At 39.7% G+C, this 20,199-nt stretch overlaps 1 protein-coding gene across 2 annotated transcripts in view; it reads right to left on the reverse strand.

The window, feature by feature from the left end:
• Positions 1 to 20,199, reverse strand: part of LOC128693591 (myb-like protein X) — a 239,416-nt gene that overhangs the window by 189,405 nt on the left and 29,812 nt on the right. For both annotated transcript variants that reach the window (XM_053783391.2, XM_070087622.1), the window contains exon 4: positions 12,404 to 12,472. In XM_053783391.2, coding sequence (XP_053639366.2) covers positions 12,404 to 12,472 — 69 coding nt within the window. The remainder of the gene's footprint in view (positions 1 to 12,403; positions 12,473 to 20,199) is intronic.

The raw sequence follows: 20,199 nt of genomic DNA on the forward strand, positions 1-20,199 counted from the left end.
ACTCCAGTATCAAGTAGCCATGTTGTTGATGCTGTGTCTTTAATGGTGACATACTGATACCTATTCGTAAGGTAAGATTTGAAATATGCTAGCGCATGGCCTCTTATACCATAATGGTCAAGTTTGTGGAGTAGGATGCCGTGGTCTACTGTGTCAAAAGCTTTTCTATGGCCAATAAAAATTCCTAGTGGATATTCCTTAATTTCCAATGCTGTGTAAAGCAGATCTAGCATTTTTATGATTGCATCATTAGTGCTTTTATTTTTTCTGAATCCAAATTGGCAGGGGTTGAGTATGTTTTGTGCCATTATAAATAAATATAGTCTCCTGTGCACGAGTTTCTCAAAGATTTTGGATAGCAATGGTAAGTTTGATATTGGCCTATAGTTGTTTAAATCTGTAGGGTCACCACCTTTATGTATTGGTGTAACCCTTGCCGTCTTGAGTAGTTTCGGGAAGGTGCTAGTTTCTAGTGACTTGTTAAAAAGTAATGAAATAGCATGCGAAAGGATATGGGCCGCTCGCTTGTACAATAATGGTGCGACATGAGACAGATTCCCTGAGTTATTTTTAAGTGACTTTATAATCTCGGTGACTTCTGTGGGCTCAGTTGGTGCAAGATAGAAGGAATTTGGGAAATTCCCATCTAGGTAGTCCCCAGCATGGGCATTGGTACGTGGGATTTTATTGGCGAGATTAGATCCTATGGTTGAGAAGAAGTCGTTTATCTTGCTAGCTGTGTCAGTGGGATGCAGTGTTTCATTAGGTTTAGTTAGGACAATATTCTTGTTTTTTTTTTTTCAGTTTGTGGGTCCCTAGAATCTGAGAGAGTGTTTTCCAGGTCTTTTTTATATCTCCTCTTGTGTCAGTGAATCTACTGGAGTAGTATAGTTGTTTGGCTTTCTTTATTACTTTGGTGAGAACTGATGAATAGTGTTTAAGAATATCTTTGTGTATTAAGCCCTGTCTATATTGCTTTTCATACTGGTGTTTCTTATCAATGGATTTCAGAATGCTGCTGGTTAGCCATGGGCAACCAAGCCATTTGTTTGTGATCTGTTTCGTTTTTATAGGACAATGTTTGTTGTATGGTCTAAGTAATTTGTTAAGAAAAATGTCTGTCCAGTCATCAATACCATTGGCCTTGGAGAATTGTGCAGGCCAGTCAACAGTCTCTAGGTCAGCTGTGAACTTCCTTATTGAGGCCTCGTCGTGGAGTCTAAATGAAACTTTGTTGTATTCAAAGTGGTGGTTTACTAATGTTTGTCAAGAGGAAGGTAGGGTAGTGGTCTGTAGTGCTATCTGTGATTATCCCTAATTTAAGGGGGGCTAGTATATTGGTCCATATGTGGTCTATTATGGTTGCACTTGTCTCAGTGAGCCTGGTTGGTTTAGTTATTGTTGGTATGAGAAGTGTGTTGTTCGTATTGTTGACAAAATCAGTTACAGGCCGATCATCTAGTAGGCCAAGGTTGATGTTGAAGTCTCCAGCTAAGAGAAGGTGGTGCTTATTCATTTGTCTGTTTGTTATTAGTGCCTTTAATTTCTCACTGAAATTTGGGATGTTTGTGTGGGGTATCCAGTAAATGGCACCGATTGTTATAGGCGTCTTGAGGTTTTTTACAGTAAAATTAGCAAAAATGTATTCCCCATATTCATCACTAAAGCAAGTAGTGCTAATACAAGACAATTGGTTAGAGTAATAGATTGCAATACCACCCCCAACTTGGTATGGTCTGCAGTTGTGGATTGCTGTGTATCCTGGTAGAGGGTAGATATCTATTGTGTCCTGCTTAAGCCAGGTCTCAGTAAGAATAATGCAGGAGAAGGGTGTCTTTAGTGATTCAAGGAGTGCCAGGAGGTCATCATAGTGTTTGCTTAAGGACTTGATGTTGTAGTTAAGTACTGATAGACTTTTAGCATTGTTTAGGATAGTGCTGGCTTGTGATACTGTGTAATAAAGGCAGTTACTTTCCAATAGGTTTTGATTGGGCATCAGATTTTGGAGGTTTAGATCAGGGTCAACATGATCAATCATCTTCTAGGTTTAAATGAGATATAAGCAACTATTAGCAGAAAGGTGGGCTAATGCAAGTACAGTAGGGCCCTGCTTTACGGCATTTCACTTTACACCGTTCCACTAATATGGTCATTTTAAATTATGGCCAAAACTCGCTATACGGCTCCCCCCACCTGACTTTCTAATACGGTCCCTGCGCCCCACGCGGTTTGTTTACATTCTCTGAGAGATCAGTAAGCCCTAAGTCTCTCCATTTTGTCTGGAAACTCCAAAATTTCAAGTGTTTTTAAAAGTTATTTCATATTTTATATTCTTTCTTTCAACACACCGGCCGTATCCCACCGAGGCAGGGTGGCCCAAAAGAAAAAACCAAAGTTTCTCCTTTCAAATTTAGTAATATATACAGGAGAAGGGGTTACTAGCCCCTTGCTCCCGGCATTTTAGTCGCCTCTTACAACACGCATGGCTTACGGAGGAAGAATTCTGTTCCACTTCCCCATGGAGATCATATTTTATATATACTCTGATAATTATACTTATGTATACCTGTACTTAAATAAACTTACATACTGTGCTGGCATGCAGGTACACATTAAAATCAATAAGAGTCTCTTATGTCATATTAGTAATAATAATAATCATCGAGTCTCATTTAAATGTTGTATATTACTTCAATATACACATTTTCATTAATCCACCTATGATATTTTTTCAAAATTATATAATAAACACGATGCATAACATATAAAGATGATAAATACACCCCACAGTACAATAAATAAACATAAATATGAGATGTGGTAGCCAGACGACTTGCACAAATGACGCCATATTAGAAATGATAATAATAATAATAATAATAATAACCGAGTCTCATTAAATGTCGTATATTACGTTAATATACACATTTTCATTAATCCATGATATTTTTTTTCAAAATTATATAATAAACACGATGCATAATATATAAAGATGATAAATACACCCCACAATAGAATAAATAAACATAAATATGAGATGTGGTAGCCAGATAACTTGTACAAGTGATGCCAAAACTAACATTTTCTCTAATCTAACCTAAGAGAAAATGTGTTACTAGGGGTAACTGTAGAAAATTATTCCTTTCGTATGTATGTAAGTTTATTCAGGAATACACAAATACAGTTACATAGATTATCATACGTAACAGCATATGTGTAGAAAACCTAGGTTAACCCAAAAAAGTCAGAGTGACTTATTTCCATTGCCTTCACTCAGAGCGTCATTTCTTCTCAAAATGATGTTACATGAGAATGCGAGTGTTCTTCTTTATTTATTCTACCGTATCAATGTAGAGACAACTTGTACACAATGTAACTTGTACACAAACCAGACGTGTACACTTTGTTTGTTTACAAAACTTATCTTCGCCTGGTTTGTTTACATAACTCTGTGCCAGTCCTCTCTAAGTAAGTAAGTAAGTAAGTTTATTCAGGTATACACAAATACAGTTACATAGAATTATCATATATAGCAGCATATGTGTAGAGAACCTAGGATAACCCAAAAAAGTCAGACAGAGTGACTTATTTCCATTGGGGTCCTTTTACCCTATTATTATAATATAAAGGTTATAATATTTTCTTATTATTCTATAATGAAGATAACATCTTATTATCATACTAAAAAGACTATCTACTATACGAGGGTCATTAAGACTATCTACAATACGAAGGTCATTACTAGGAAGTTTGTTGCTATAGGAGGGTGAGTGCAGGAGGAAAGAGGTGTGATTGGTGGAATGATGAAGTAAAGGGTGTGATAAAAGAGAAAAAGGTAGCTTATGAGAGGTTTTTACAGAGCAGAAGTATTGTAAGAAGAGCAGAGTATATGGAGAGTAAAAGAAAGATGAAGAGAGTGGTGAGAGAGTGCAAAAGAAGAGCAGATGAAAGAGTGGGAGAGGCACTGGCAAGAAATTTTGCTGAAAATAAGAAAAAATTCTGGAGATAGACAAGTTAAGAAAGCCTAGGGAACGAGTGGATTTGTCAGTTAAAAATAGAGTAGAGGAGTTAGTAGATGGGGAGATGGAGGTATTGGGTAGATAGCAGGAATATTTTGAGGAACTTTAAAATGTCGATGATGAAAGGGAGGCAGTAATTTCAAGCACTGGTCAGGGAGGTATTAACATCTTTTAGGAGTGAAGAAGAGCAGGATGTGAGTGTGGGTGAGGTGCGTGAGGCATTACATAGAATGAAAGGGGGTAAAGCAGCTGGAACTGATGGAATCATGACAAATTTTGAAAGCAGGGAGGATATTGTGTTGGATTTTTTTTTTTTTTTTTTTTTTTAACAAGTTGATCGTCTCCCACCAAGGCAGGGTGACCCAAAGCCAAAGAAAATCCCCAAAAAGAAAATACTTTCATCATTCAACACTCGCCTTACTCACACACAATCACTGTCTTTGCAGAGGCGCCCAGACATAACAGTTTAGAAGCATATATAACATACCCCTCCAAACTGCCAATATCCCAAACCCCTCCTTTGAAGTGCAGGCATTGTGCTTCCCATTTCCAGTACTCAAGTCCAGCTATATAAAAATAACCGGCTTCCCTGAATTTTTTTTTTTCAACAAACCGGCCATATCCCACCAAGGTAGGGTGGCCCAAAAAGAAAAACAAAAGTTTCTCTTTTTAAATTTAGTAATTTATACAGAAGGGGTTACTAGGCCCTTGCTCCCGGCATTTTAGTCGCCTCTTGCAACACACATGGCTTACGGAGGAAGAATTCTGTTCCACTTCCCCATGGAGATAAGAGGAAATAAACAAGAACTAGAAAGAAAATAGAAGAAAACCCAGAGTGGTGTGTGTATATATATATATGCTTGTATATGTATGTGTAGTGTGACCTAAGTGTAAGTAGAAGTAGCAAGACGTACCTGAAATCTTGCATGTTTATGAGACAGAAAAAAGACACCAGCAATCCTACCATCATGTAAAACAATTACAGGTTTCTGTTTTGCACTCACTTGGCAGGACGGTAGTACCTCCCTGGGCAGTTGCTGTCTATCAACCTACTACCTATTATTTTAAGTCTAATGCTCCAGATATTTATTTCCATATCAAATGATTTGCTTTACTAAACTAGTCATATCTTTATGAAGGAGACAGACATGACATGTTCAAAAAGAAGAAAGACTGATGATGAAAATCATTCCTTCAAGGAAGAATGGATACAGCAGTATGCTCTCATTCTTCCCACAAGTAGTTTTAAGCCCCTTTGCCTCGTATGTAGTGAAACAATTGCCTTAGTGAAGAGCAGTAATATGAAACACCATTATGAAACTAAACACAGTGGATTTGAAAAGATGAATCAGCCAGGAACTGAAGAAAGAAAAAATAAATCAGCTAAAATCGTAGTACGAGAGGTCAACAATACAGTGGACCCCCGCATAACGATATTAATCCGTTCATGAGAGCTCATTGTTATGCGAAATTATCGTTATGCGAATGAATTTTCCCCATAAGAAATAATGGAAATCAAATTAATCCGTTCAAGACACCCAAAAGTATGAAAAAAAAAATTTTACCACATGAAATATACATTTTCCTACACACAAAGAGAAGGATACATGCACAATAGTAGAGTAGTATATGCACAATATATATTGTGCATGTACTACTCTACTAAATGAAGAATAAGTGACACTTACCTTTATTGAAGATGCAGCAATGACTGATGAGACACTGTGTCCTGGGAGTGCCTTTTCCTCCTGAGTACTCTAGGTCCTGTTTGGCATTTTCTTCCAGAGCATGCCTTATCACACTGTGTATGCCACTACGATTCTTAAATCTCCCAAACCAACCTTTGCTGGCTTTAAATTCACCAATATGAGCACTAGTTCCAGGCATTTTTCCCTGTTCACCTGGGTGTTAGTCGACTGGTGTGGGTTGCATCCTGGGAGACAAGATTAAGGACCCCAATGGAAATAAGTTAGAGAGTCTTCGATGACACTGACTTTTTTGGGTTATCCTGGGTAGCTAACCCTCTGGGGTTAATTGTTTCTTGGTATTCTCAATAAGCCACACCAACAACGGAGCTACAGCAGCAGCAGCAGCAGCTGACAGTGCTACAGCAGCAGCAGCTGACAGTGCTACAGCAGCAGCAGCAGACAGTGCTACAGCAGCAGCAGCTGACAGTGCAGCAGCAGCAGCAGCTGACAGTGCTACAGCAGCAGCAGCAGCTGACAGTGCTACAGCAGCAGCTGACAGTGCTACAGCAGCAGCAGACGGTGCTACAGCAGCAGCAGCAGACAGTGCTACAGCAGCAGCTGACAGTGCTACAGCAGCAGCTGATGGTGGTACAGCAGCAGCAGCAGACAGTGCTACAGCAGCAGCAGACAGTACTACAGCAGCAGGAGCAGCTGATGGTGGTACAGCAGCAGCAGCTGACAGTGCAGCAGCAGCAGCAGCTGACAGTGCTACAGCAGCAGCAGCAGCTGACAGTGCTACAGCAGCAGCTGACAGTGCTACAGCAGCAGCAGACGGTGCTACAGCAGCAGCAGCAGACAGTGCTACAGCAGCAGCTGACAGTGCTACAGCAGCAGGAGCAGCTGATGGTGGTACAGCAGCAGCAGCAGCAGCAGCAGACAGTGCAGCAGCAGCTGACAGTGCTACAGCAGCAGCTGACAGTGCTACAGCAGCAGCTGACAGCACTACAGCAGCAGCAGAAGGTGCTACAGCAGCAGCAGACGGTACTACAGCAGCAGCAGCAGCTGACGGTCGTACAGCAGCAGCAGCAACTGACGGTGCTCCAGCAGCAGCAGCAGCTGACAGTGCTACAGCAGCAGCATCAGCAGTTGACCATGGTACCACAGTATTTCGATAATATTTCTCACCCTTTTTACCACAGGGTTGGCACTAGAAGCTTTCTTGGGGCCCATGGTCACTTATTTTGCAGATAAAATCACCAAAAACGCTGTAATAATACGAAATGCTCCGATTGTATGCTTGGATGTTACCGCGGAGGCTGGCTTGTAAACATTGCCACCGGCGGAACATGTGAGGCTGGCTCAAGCCTCACGTAGATGCGTCTCAGACGAATAGCGTTGAGCGAGTTTTTTAGTGTTATGCGAGGCAAAATTTTAGTGATAAAATGTATCGCTATGCGGATTTAACGTTATGTGATGCCAACGGTATGCGGGGGTCCACTGTAGTTCTTGTCAATTACATGACAGCCCAGGAGAAAGTAGTGGAATGTTCACTTAGAAGAGCTTGGATCCTGGGAAAACACAAGAAACTTTTCACTGATGCAGAAATTGTTAAAGAATGTATGCTGGAAACTGCTGATACATTGTTTGAGGATAAGAAAAAAAAGATAAAAGACAAAATTAAGCAGATTCCATTATCTGATTTCACGTCAATGAGAACAGAACTACTGGCAGAAGACCTGATGTCGCAACTTAATCTAGGACTGAAAAAAGCACCTTGTATTTCACTGGCTTTAGACGAGTCCACAGACAGTATTGATAATGCTCAACTCATAGTATTGGCGAGATGATATGATGCAGAGAAAACAAAATTTTGCCAGGACTTGTTGGGTGTGACCGACCTTAAAGGAAGAACACTAGGAGAGGATATATACGGATCCTTGAAAAGCATGTTTGAATCGAGATATATTGATGTCAAATCCATCATTTCACTGACTACAGATAGAGCTCCAGCAATAGTTGGTCAAGAGAGGGGACTAGTCACAAGATTGAAGGAAGATAATCCCGACATAATAACTTATCACTGCATTATCCACCAATCAGTACTGTGTGCCAGTTGGGGAGATGGGTATGGTGACCTCAAGGAGACTATTACAATGCTAGTAAATTTCCTTCGATCAACGTCAGCACTACAACACCGTTTACTCTCAAGCTTTCTAACTGAGGTCGATGCATGCACAACAATGTGAGATGGTTGAGCAAGGAAAGGGTTTTGGAGTGCTTTTGGGCAATCAGGAAAGAGGTACAGACTTTCCTCAAGGATCAAAACAGTGTGAAAGTGAAGACATTTTCTGATTTTTTTGGAAGATGACAGGAAAATACTGTGTTGGATTTTTGGCAGACATAATGTCACGTCTGAATGATCTTAACATTAAACTGCATGGGGAAAAAAACATGATCTTCAACATGATCTTAACAATTCAAGCTTTCCAGAAGAAACCAACGATGTTCAGAGCAAAATTTTACATTTCCCCAGACTTTTGGAGCAATGTAATGATGAAACAGATACTAAATATGTCTATTTCATTGAGAAGCTGATAAAAAATTTCAAGTTATGCTTTGATGACTTTTGTTCATGGAAAACAGTTGCTGTTCGTTCAAAACCCGTTTCTAGCGAAGGATATCACAGAATTCTCAGTCGAAGCAAAACAAGCCTTCAAATGGGAAGATGCAGAAAAATTCAACTGGAACTCATTGACTTCCACGAGAATGTGAAGCTGAGACAAGTATGTACTCTGTGATTGTGCACCAGAAACATTTTCGGTAAAGGAAGGATCCCCTGCGAATTTTCCTACAGTTCACAGATTAGCAGTCGAGATTCTCACAATGTTTGGGTCCAACTACTGCTGCAAGTCTGCGTTCTCAACTATGAACTTTGTGAAGAACAAGTTCTGCTCCTGCATTACCAGTGAACACCTCCACCACTGTCTTCAACTAGCTATTACTCCATTAGTACCATGATTTTGGGAATTAACACGAAGCAAGAAGTGTCATTTCTCTCACTAATCTAGCATAACAGAAAAACAGTACACATAAACCATACAAAGACAACTTAGCTACAGTCATACACAGATTACACCAGTATTGTTGATCTTTACATGTTAAAATCCAGAATTTTTTTTAAATAAAACTTCAAATTCTGTTGTAGTGTAATTTTTATATACCATTCTGTTAATCAGTATCTTTTTTCTTTTTTTTTTATTAACACACTGGCCGATTCCCACCAAGCCAGGGTGCCAGAAGGGTGCTTTACACTGCAGTTTTTAAACTGCAACATTAACACCCCTCCTTCAGAGTGCAGGCACTGTACTTCCCATCTCCAGGACTCAAGTCTGGCCTGCCGGTTTCCCTGAATCCCTTCATAAATGTTACTTTGCTCACACTCCAAAAGCATGTCAAGTATTAAAAACCATTTGTCTCCATTCACTCCTATCAAACACGCTCATGCATGCCTGCTGGAAGTCCAAGCCCCTCGCACACAAAACCTCCTTTACCCCCTCCCTCCAACCTTTCCTAGGCCAACCCTTACCCTGCCTTCCTTCCATTACAGACTGATACACTCTTGAAGTCATTCTGTTTCGCTCCACTCTCTCTACATGTCCGAACCACCTCAACAACCCTTCCTCAGCCCTCTGGACAACAGTTTTGGTAATCCCGCACCTCCTCCTAACTTCCAAACTACGAATTCTCTGCATTATATTCACACCACACATTGCCCTCAGACATGACATCTCCACTGCCTCCAGCCTTCTCCTTGCTGCAACATTCATCACCCATGCTTCACACCCATATAAGAGCGTTGGTAAAACTATACTCTCATACATTCCCCTCTTTGCCTCCAAGGAAAAAGTTCTTCGTCTCCACAGACTCCTAAGTGCACCACTCACCCATTTCCCCTCATCAATTCTATGATTCACCTCATCTCTCATAGACTCCCAAATATCTGAATACATTCACCTCCTCCATACTCTCTCCCTCCAATCTGATATCCAATCTTTCATCACCTAATATTTTTGTTATCCTCATAACTTTACTCTTTCCTGTATTCATTTTTAATTTTCTTCTTTTATATACCCTACCAAATTCATCCACCAACCTCTGCAACTTCTCTTCAGAATCTCCCAAGACCACAGTGTCATCAGCAAAGAGCATCTGTGACAACTCCCACTTTATGTGTGATTCTTCATCTTTTAACTCCACGCATCTTGCCAAGACCCTCGCATTTACTTCTCTTACAACCCCATCTATAAATATATTAAACAACCACGGTGACATCACACATCCCTGTCTAAGGCCTACTTTTACTGGGAAATAATCTCCCTCTTTCCTACACACACTAACTTGAGCCTCACTATCCTCGTAAAAACTCTTCACTGCTTTCAGTAACCTACCTCCTACACCATACACCTGCAACATCTGCCACACTGCCCCCCTATCCACCCTGTCATACACCTTTTCCAAATCCATAAATGCCACAAAAACCTCTTTAGCCTTATCTAAATACTGTTCACTTATATGTTTCACTGTAAATACCTGGTCCACACACCCCCTTTCTTTCCTAAAGCCTCCTTGTTCATCTGCTATCCTATTCTCCATCATACTCTTAATTCTTTCAATAATAACTCTACCATACACTTTACCAGGTATACTCAACAGACTTATCCCCCTATAATTTTTGCACTCTCTTTTGTCCCCTTTGCCTTTATACAAAGGAACTATGCATGCTCTCTGTCAATCCCTAGGTACCTTACCCTCATCCATACATTTATTAAATAATAGCACCAACCACTCCAAAACTATATCCCCACCTGTTTTTAACATTTCTATCTTTATCCCATCAATCCCAGCTGCCTTACCCCCTTTCATTTTACCTACTGCCTCACGAACTTCCCCCACACTCACAACTGGCTCTTCCTCACTCCTACAAGATGTTATTCCTCCTTGCCCTATACACGAAATCACATCTTCCCTATCTTCATCAACATTAACAATTCCTCAAAATATTCCCTCCATCTTCCCAATACCTCTAACTCTCCATTTAATAACTCTCCTCTCCTATTTTTAACTGACAAATCCATTTGTTCTCTAGGCTTCCTTAACTTGTTAATCTCACTCCAAAACTTTTTCTTATTTTCAACAAAATTTGTTGATAACATCTCACCCACTCTCTCATTTGCTCTCTTTTTACATTGCTTCACCACTCTCTTAACCTCTCTCTTTTTCTCCATATACTCTTCCCTCCTTGCATCACTTCTACTTTGTAAAAACTTCTCATATGCTAACTTTTTCTCCCTTACTACTCTCTCTGCATCATCATTCCACCAATCGCTCCTCTTCCCTCCCACACTTACTTTCCTGTAACCACAAACTTCTGCTGAACACTAACACTACATTTTTAAACCTACCCCATACCTCTTCGACCCCATTGCCTATGCTCTCATTAGCCCATCTATCCTCCAATAGCTGTTTATATCTTACCCTAACTTCCTCCTCTTTTAGTTTATAAACCTTCACCTCTCTCTTCCCTGATGTTTCTGTTCTCCTTGTATCCCATCTACCTTTTACTCTCAGTGTAGCTACAACTAGAAAGTGATCTGATATATCTGTGGCCCCTCTATAAACACGTATATCCTGAAGTCTACTCAACAGTCTTTTATCCACCAATACATAATCCAACAAACTACTGTCATTTCACCCTACATCATATCTTGTATACTTATTTATCCTCTTTTTCTTAAAATATGTATTACCTATAACTAAACCCCTTTCTATACAAAGTTCAATCAAAGGGCTCCCATTATCATTTACACCTGGCACCCCAAACTTACCTACCACACCCTCTCTAAAAGTTTCTCCTACTTTAGCATTCAGGTCCCCTACCACAATTACTCTCTCACTTGGTTCAAAGGCTCCTATACATTCACTTAACATCTCCTAAAACAAGTTAATCAGTATATACTGCATATTAATTTTTCAGTTTGAAAACTCCATTTAAATCAAGTTGAGAAAACAAAATACAAAACTTGTTTGATATAATATAAAAAGGATTTTTCCCACTATTTATCTTCACATTTTGTAAATTTTTATAAGATAAGGACTGAAAATGAAGTTAACAGAAAATGATGAGTACATTGACCTATACTGGGATTTGTTGCTTTTCATGACTGTGTAAAAAATGTATCTGGACTTTTGCATACATTGGTACTTGTTCAAGTGGACCTTTGCTCATAGTAGTTGAGTAGCCCTGACCTAGAGGGAGAGACTAATTAAAAGTGAATGAGGCATGACACACATGAGGTGGGTGTGTGATAAACTGTACTTGTGACCTGTAACAGATTTCAAGAGTCTTCCTACTCCCACAGCCCAGCTTGGGGACAGGCTTTTCTGGTGTTTCCTTGGTCAATCAGGCTATTGCTGTAGAAAGTCTGCTGGTCCACATATACATCATAGCCTGATTGATCAGAGGGAGAAGCTTTCTGATATTTCCACAGCAGAAATACAGTATAAACACACAAATGCACACAATTAAAATATTTTAACATAATAAATTCATAATATTGCCATGAATTTTATGATCACATTCTTCACTACTGTAACTGGAAAAATAATATTAAAGATCAAAAGAACAATTCTACTTACCTGAAGTGAATTAAATTGATAAAAATTGCACATGTGGCACTTCAAAGTTTCTTTGGGTATCAAACCATCCTGTGGGGAACACATAAATATAGTTAATATTTGTGATAAAAAAGAAGTAAATGCTAGGATGTTGGGGATTAGGGTGTGATTAAATTATGGGGAATCAAATACAAAATGGGAGTTGATACAGTTACTTTTTGCTGATGATACTGTGGTTATGGGAAATTCTAAAGAAAAGCTGCAAAGGTTAGTGGACGAGTTTGGGAGGGTGTGTAAAGGTAGAAAGTTAAAAGCGAACATAGATAAGAGTAAGGTGATGAGGGTATCAAACAATTTAGATAAAGAAAAATTTATTATCACATTGGAGAGAGGGAGTATGGAAGAAGTGAATGTTTTCAGATATTTGGGAGTTGACTTGTCAGCAGATGGGTTTATGAAGGATGAGGTTAACCATAGAAATAATGAAAGAAAAAAGGCAAGTGGTGCGTTGAGGGAGGGGCAAACGAAATCACCAACTTTTTTTTTTTTTTGGTCAAATTTCAATGAGATTTTGACATTGATTTAAGCAGCATTAAAAAATATATACACTGTTTTGACTGTTAACCTTCAAGTTAAATAGAAAAAAAATAAATTAAGCACAATTTGATGGGTCATAAAACTTTCCTTTTTCTACTAAATTGGGAAGATGTACAATACTCTGTTGAACATCAGATGAAAGATAAAGGCTAGATTAGTGTTAACTTGGCTGTTTCAGCAATAATGTCAGGACATTCCATAAAAAAAAAAAAAAAGTTGAAGTTGGTGATTTTTTTGTTGCTAATTTTTGTGGAGAAAAAATCATTAAAAACAAAGCTGTAAATAATATCAGAAATCCTCCCTGGGTGTTTGTAGAACCATCATTCCTCAATAACGTGTGCAAAAATCATGACAATCCTATTAATACTTTTCTCAAAAAAGGAAACGCAATGTCAGTAACTTATTTCTGAGTTATTCACATACAGTGGAACCTTGACTTACAAGTTTAATCCATTTCAGGAGCTAGCTTGTAACTCAATTTACTCATATATCAAATTAATTTTTCTCATTTAAATTAACTGAAAAGTCATTAATAAATTCCTGCACTCTGGAGAGACGAGAAAAAATAATTGAATATGACACTATTATCAACTGTACGGCTTATTTATCTATCACAATTCATCTAACATGACATAATAAACAATATAATTAGCACAGAAACATGATATATATTCTAGAATGAATAAAATAGGCCATAATATGGTGACAGAGGCAGCAGCAGAAGCGTCCGCCATTTCTGTCCCAATTTGAATATAGTATCTTCCCATGTTCTTGCTGTAAGAGAAAACTGAGTATTTTTTAGGCTAACTGCAGTAGATCACTAGTTTTCTAAGGAAAACACTGAAACAATGTATTTATAAATAAGGAATATCATATAAAAGCTGTTTATATAAAGTGTGGGTGGGGGATGTTGAGGGTGCGGCGTACGATGTATTGCCTAGTTTTAAGTCCATGGAAATCATCATCCTTTTCTTCTCAGCACTGTCCTTTGCACTTATTTTCTTAGGACCCATGGTTAGAAAAAAGAAATTTGGCCAAATGACTGTAAAAAATGCAAACAAGCACGAGAGAACTGCTCCCACAGCGATGTAAACATGTTTACTGCTTACCAGCTGTGCTATCAGCTGTGCCAGCTAACAGAAGCAATCCGAATTATTATTACACACGTATTATACATTATTATTATTGTTAATTTAGGGAACTGGAGCTCTATCATTATTATAATAATACAGTAGATCGCCACTGAAGAATTGCGGCACAATTTTATGCAACACGTCGTATAATTAATTTTACATGGTTCAGTTTGTGGAAAGGAAAAAAAAAAAATCTCTTTTGCTCAAGAGACCGCCTTGTTGTGGAGCAGCCGGGAAGCCCTCCCGCCATCCTCTACCACTCCCCGACACTACCCAACCACCCCAGCATTCGTAATTCATACGTATCCAGTCCAGTCTTTCTCTGCTACAGGGCAGCTGTGTTTGTGAATTGTGTTTTGATATTTTAATTACTATATCTATAGGTAGTAGGTTGGTAAACAGCAACTGCCCAAGGAGGTACTACCATCCTGCCAAGTGAGTGTAAAATGAAAGCCTGTAATTGTTTTATATGATGGTAGGATTGCTGGTGTCCTTTCTTCTGTCTCATAAACATGTAAGATTTCAGGTACGTCTTGCTACTTCTTACACTATGTCACACTACACATACATGTATACAAGCATATATATATATACACACCCCTCTGGGTTTTCTTCTATTTTCTTTCTAGTGCTTGTTCTTGTTTATTTTCTCTTATCTCCACGGGGAAGAGGAACAGAATTCTTCCTCCGTAAGCCATGCGTGTTGTAAGAGGCGACTAAAATGCTGGGAGCAAGAGGCTATTAACCCCTTCTCCTGTACAAATTACTAAATTTAAAAAGAAAATTTTTTGTTTTTCTTTTTGGGCCACCCTGCCTTGGTGGGATACGGCCAGTTTGTTGAAAGAAGATCTTGTATCTGCCAAGCAGTTATGACATCCAGTAGCCATACCAGTGTTGCTGAAAGTGGCATGAAGAGGTACAGTGGACCCACGAGTTTCGTCGGCATCGACTTTCGTGACATCCGGCTTTCGGCAAAATTTAGCCTCGTGGTTCGTAATTGGACTCGTAATTCGGCGACCGTCCGGTACCTCTCCCTCCATCACCGCGCACACAAAGCCAGTCTCCCGCACCATTCACACACTGTGTGCCATTGTTTACCAGTACATGACCATCACCCTGCGAGTTCATACAATACATTTCATAATAATCCATTGTTTTTTGTGCTTGCAACTGCTAAATAAGTCACCATGGGCCCAAGGAAAGCTAGTGCAAGCCCTTTGGTAAAGAAAGCGAGGAACATTATCGAATTCAAGAAGGAAATCATTGAAAAATATGAGAGCGGAGTGCGTGTTACAGAACTTGCCAGGATGTATGGCAAACCCCATTCAACCATCACTTCGATCGTGGCGAAGGGAAAGGAAATAAAGTGTGCTCTTGTTGCAAAAGGGGTAGATATGCTGACAAAAAAGAGATCGCAAATCCTCAAAGTGGAAAGGTTATTGTTGGTGTGGATTACCCAAAAACAGTTAGCAGGAGACAGCATTATGCAGTCGATAATATGTGAAAAGGCAAAGCAGTTGCATGACGATCTCGTAAAGAAAATGCCTGCAACGAGTGGTGATGCTTGTGATTTTAAGGCCAGCAAAGGTTGGTTTGAGAGATTTAAGGAGTGCGTAGACACTGGAGAATTCAAACTCCAACAAGTGTTTGTGACGAAACAGGCCTCTTTTGGAAGAAAATGCCAAAGAGGGCCTACATCGTGCAGGAGGAAACAGCACTCCCAAGACACAAGCCTATGAAGGATAGGCTTACTCTCATGTTTTGCAGTAATGCTAGTGGGGATTGCAAAGTGAAGCCTTTACTGGTGTATCACTCTGAAAATCCCAGTGTGTTCAAGAAAAACAGTGTCGCCAAGAGTAATTTGTGTGTGATGTGGAAGGCTAACAATAAGGCATGGGTCACAAGGGAAATTTTCCTAGACTGGTTTAATGAAGTGTTTGGCCCCAGTGTGAAGAAATACCTCCTGGAAAATAAATTGCCACTCAAGTGAGCAAATAGTGGAGGAGTTTAGTATCATCACAGTGAAGTTCTTGCCCCCTAATACAACTCCTCTCATCCAGCCCATGGACCAACAGGTCATTTCCAACTTCAAAAAACTGTACACCAAAGCAGTGTTTCAAACGTGCTTTGAAGTGACCTCAGACACTGAATTGACCCTAAGAGATTTCTGGAAAGATCACTTCAATATCCTCACTTCCATAAACCTTATAGGTAAGGCTTGGGAAGGATTGACTTGCAGAACTTTGAATTCTGCTTGGAGAAAAATGTGGCCAGAATGTGTACAAGAGAGGGATTTTGAAGGACTTGAGGCTGACCCTAAGGAGCTTATGCTAGTTGTGGAATCTATTGTGGCACTGGGGAAGTCCCTGGGGTTGGAGGTGAGTGGCGAGGATGTGGAAGAGTTGGAGGAGGACCACAGGGAAGAGCTAACCACTGAAGAGCTGCAAGAGCTTCATCTGCAACAGCAGAAGATCACAGCTCAGGAAACTGCTGCAGAGGAGGAGGAAGAAAGATGGAGGAAGGTGCCTTCTTCAAAGATTAAGGACATTTGTGCAAAGTGGACCGAAGTGCAAACATTTATGGACGAACTTCACCCTAACAAAGCTGTTGCAGGCCGTATTGGCAACATGTACAATGACAGTGTTGTGCCCCACTTCAGACAAATCTTAAAGAAACGCCAGAAACAGAGCTCTCTGGACAGATATTTTGTGCGACAGGGGTCCAGTGCTCTCAAGTTGTTCCCAATGTCTTTAAAAAACAAAGAAGGGAAGTAACCCCAGATAAGGACTTGGTACCTGAAGTCCTAATGGAAGGAGATTCTCCTTCCAAACAATAGTGTACACCTTCCTCCTATCCCCTCCTCCCATCTTCCATCCACCCAGAAGTCTTCAGTAAAGGTAAGTGTAATGTTATTATTATTTTATAGATGTATGTACTTGATTTCTCATTGTTTTCAGTATGTAAATCTTTATTTAATTTGAAAAAAATATTTTATTTTAATATTTCTGGGTGTCTGGAACGGATTAATTTTATTTCCATTATTTCTTATGGGGAAAATGGTTTCGCCATTCAGCAATTTCAACATTTGGCAGACTCTCTGGAACGGATTAATCACAAAACTCGGGGGTCCACTATATAAGCACTTAAGTCTTAGAATTAACAAGGAAACAAAGATATTTGACAAGAGATAACCTGTAACCATAATGAAGTGTTACTTTGTACACAGAAAAAGAGGTTAACCTGAGTTTATGTGACTGACTTACTGAATGACTGACTGACTGACTGAACTGACTGACTTACTGAGTGACTTGACGGACTGACTGAGTGACTTGATGGACTTCCTGAATGACTTGACTGACTTACTGAGTGACTTTAGTGTAATATTATAGTACACCTACCATCCGACTTACGACCTGCTCGACATACGACCACTCGACTTACGACCGTGTATTTTATGCCAAATTTCTGGGAAATAAACAACTGTTTGTGTTGTACACAGTGTTTATCCTAAACCTTACAGTATAAAATACAGTACTAACAGCATAAAAAGTAAAGCAAAACATGAAATACCAAATTAAAAAAATAAAATAAAGTCAATAAAAAATGTGATGTTGATATTCAGTAGTAAAGTTCGACTTACGTCCATTTCGACTTACGACTGGTTTCTCGGAACCGAACTCGGTCGTAAGTCGGATGGTAGGTGTATTATTATTATTATTATTATTATTATTATTATTAATTAAGGGAACTGAAGCTCTATTGTTGTTGTTATTATTATTATTATTGTTGTTAATCTAGGGAACTGAAGCACAGATCCAATTCCCTAGATCAAGAGCCCCTCACCAACATTAAGGAACCTTGATGCTGGTGAGGGGCTCTCGATCTAGGGAATTGAATCTGTGCTCTAGTTACTTAAATTAATAATAATAATATCACTAATAATAATAATTATTATTATTATTTTCATTATAATAACGAATGCCACCAACTCAGTGCACTGTTTACCTCGCTGTGGGAGCAGTTCTCTCCTGCTTTGCTTACATTTTTAACAGTCATTTGGCCAAATTTTGTTTTTCTAAGCATGGGTCCTAAGAAAGTAAGTGTAAAGTAGTGCTGAGAAAAAAAGAGAATGATTTCCATGGAATAAAAGCATGAAATCATAGCTAAACAAGCGAGGTGTCCAGGTTTTGAGTTGAGGGGGAAGAGGGGGATGCAGCTGGCTCTTAACTCAGAGCAAAAAATCGACCCAGCAACGGCTCGTATCTCAAAAAACTCGTACGTTGGGACACTCCTAAGTCAAGGTTCCACTGTATTTTCTATAAAACTCTACAGTTGCGACGTGCCAAATCTCAGCGTGTTGCACCCCTCTGTCCTTGTTGACAGCCTGCAGGCTACTGAGGGACTCTTCACTACAGTCCTCACAGAAGTTGCCATGTAGTGTGTGGAGAAATTTTCTCCAGGAGGGTATTTAGAATGAAACAATCATAAAAATCATAACTTTTGGAGGAAAAAACCCACTAATTGCCAACATGTCCACTTGCTGACAGCAAGAAAAAAAAATTACATTTCATGAAAAACATACTTAGAAATATGATAGAAACAAGCTGATTACATCAATGTGTTGCCAGAATTATGCACTATTTTTCAGGAGGAAAACATTTTCTTCAATAATTTTTGAATATTAATTTCTTAATCACTGAAAAAAGGCTCGCCCCTCCCTTGAGGTATCTGTAGAGACAAAAAACGTTATCCATCGAGGCAAAGAAGGGAATGTACAAAAGTATAGTGGCACCAACACTCTTATGTGGGTGTGAAGCTTGGGTTGCAAATGATGCGGCAAGGAGGTGGCTGGAGGCAGTGGACATGTCCTGTCTAAGGACAATGTGTGGTGTAAATATCATGCAGAGAATTCGGAGTGTGGAAATTAGGAGTAGGTGCGGAGTTACTAAAAGTATTAGTCAGAGGGCTAAAGAGGGGTTGTCGAGGTGGTTTGGTCATTTAGAGAGAATGGACTTGGAGAGCATATAAATCTGTAGGGGAAGGAAGGCAGGGTAGGGGTCGTCCTCGTAAAGGTTGGAGGGACGGGGTAAAGGTGGTTTTGTGGGCGAGGGGCTTGGACTTCCAGCAAGAGTGTGTGAGCGTGTTAGATAGGAGTCAATGGAGAAAAATGGTTTTTGGGACTTGATGAGCTATTGGAGTGTGAGGAGGGTAATATTTAGTGAAGGGATTCAGGGAAACCAGTTATTATAGATTTAGCTGGACTTGAGTCCTGGAAATGGGAAGTACAATGCCTGCACTTTAAAGGAGGGGTTTGGGATATTGGCAGTTTGGAGGGGTATGTTATATATGCTTCTAAACTCTTGTATCTGGGCGCTTCTGCAAAGTCAGTGATTATGTGAGAGTGAGGTGAGAGTATTGAATGATGATGAAAGTGTTTTCTTCTTGGGGATTTTCTTTCTTTTTGGGTCATTCTGCCTTGGTGGAAGACGGCCGACTCGTTGAGAAAAAAAAAATTTGTTGTGTATTTTTTTTTTCGACGAACCCACCGTATACCACTGAGGCAGGGTGACCCAAAAAAAGAAAAACACTTTCACCGTCATTCACACACAATCACTGTCTTTGCAGAGGCATGCAGATATGACAGTTCAGATGTCACTCCAAACAGCAAATATCCCAGGGAGAACCAGCTAGCTGGACTGAAGTCTGGTTAATTGGTTTCCCTGAATCCTTTCACAAAACATTACCCTGCTCAAACTCCAATAGCTCGTCAAGCCCCCAAAACCATTCGTCTCCATTCACTCATATTTAACATGCTCACACATGCATGCAGTATATCCAAGCCCCTTGCACACAGAACTTTTTACCCTTTCCTTCCATCCCTTCCTAGGATGACCCCTACCCCTCTTCCTTTCCACTACAGATTTATGCAGACTCCAAGTCATCCTATTTTGCTCCATCCTCTCTAAATGGCCAAACCACCTCAACAAACCCTCCTTAGCCCTCTGAGTAATACTTTTAATAACTCCACACCTCCTAATTTTCACACTTCAAATTCTCTGCATATTTACATCACATACTGCCCTTTAA

The sequence above is a fragment of the Cherax quadricarinatus genome, chromosome 2, assembly GCF_038502225.1.
Source record: "Cherax quadricarinatus isolate ZL_2023a chromosome 2, ASM3850222v1, whole genome shotgun sequence".
Lineage (NCBI taxonomy): Eukaryota > Metazoa > Arthropoda > Malacostraca > Decapoda > Parastacidae > Cherax > Cherax quadricarinatus.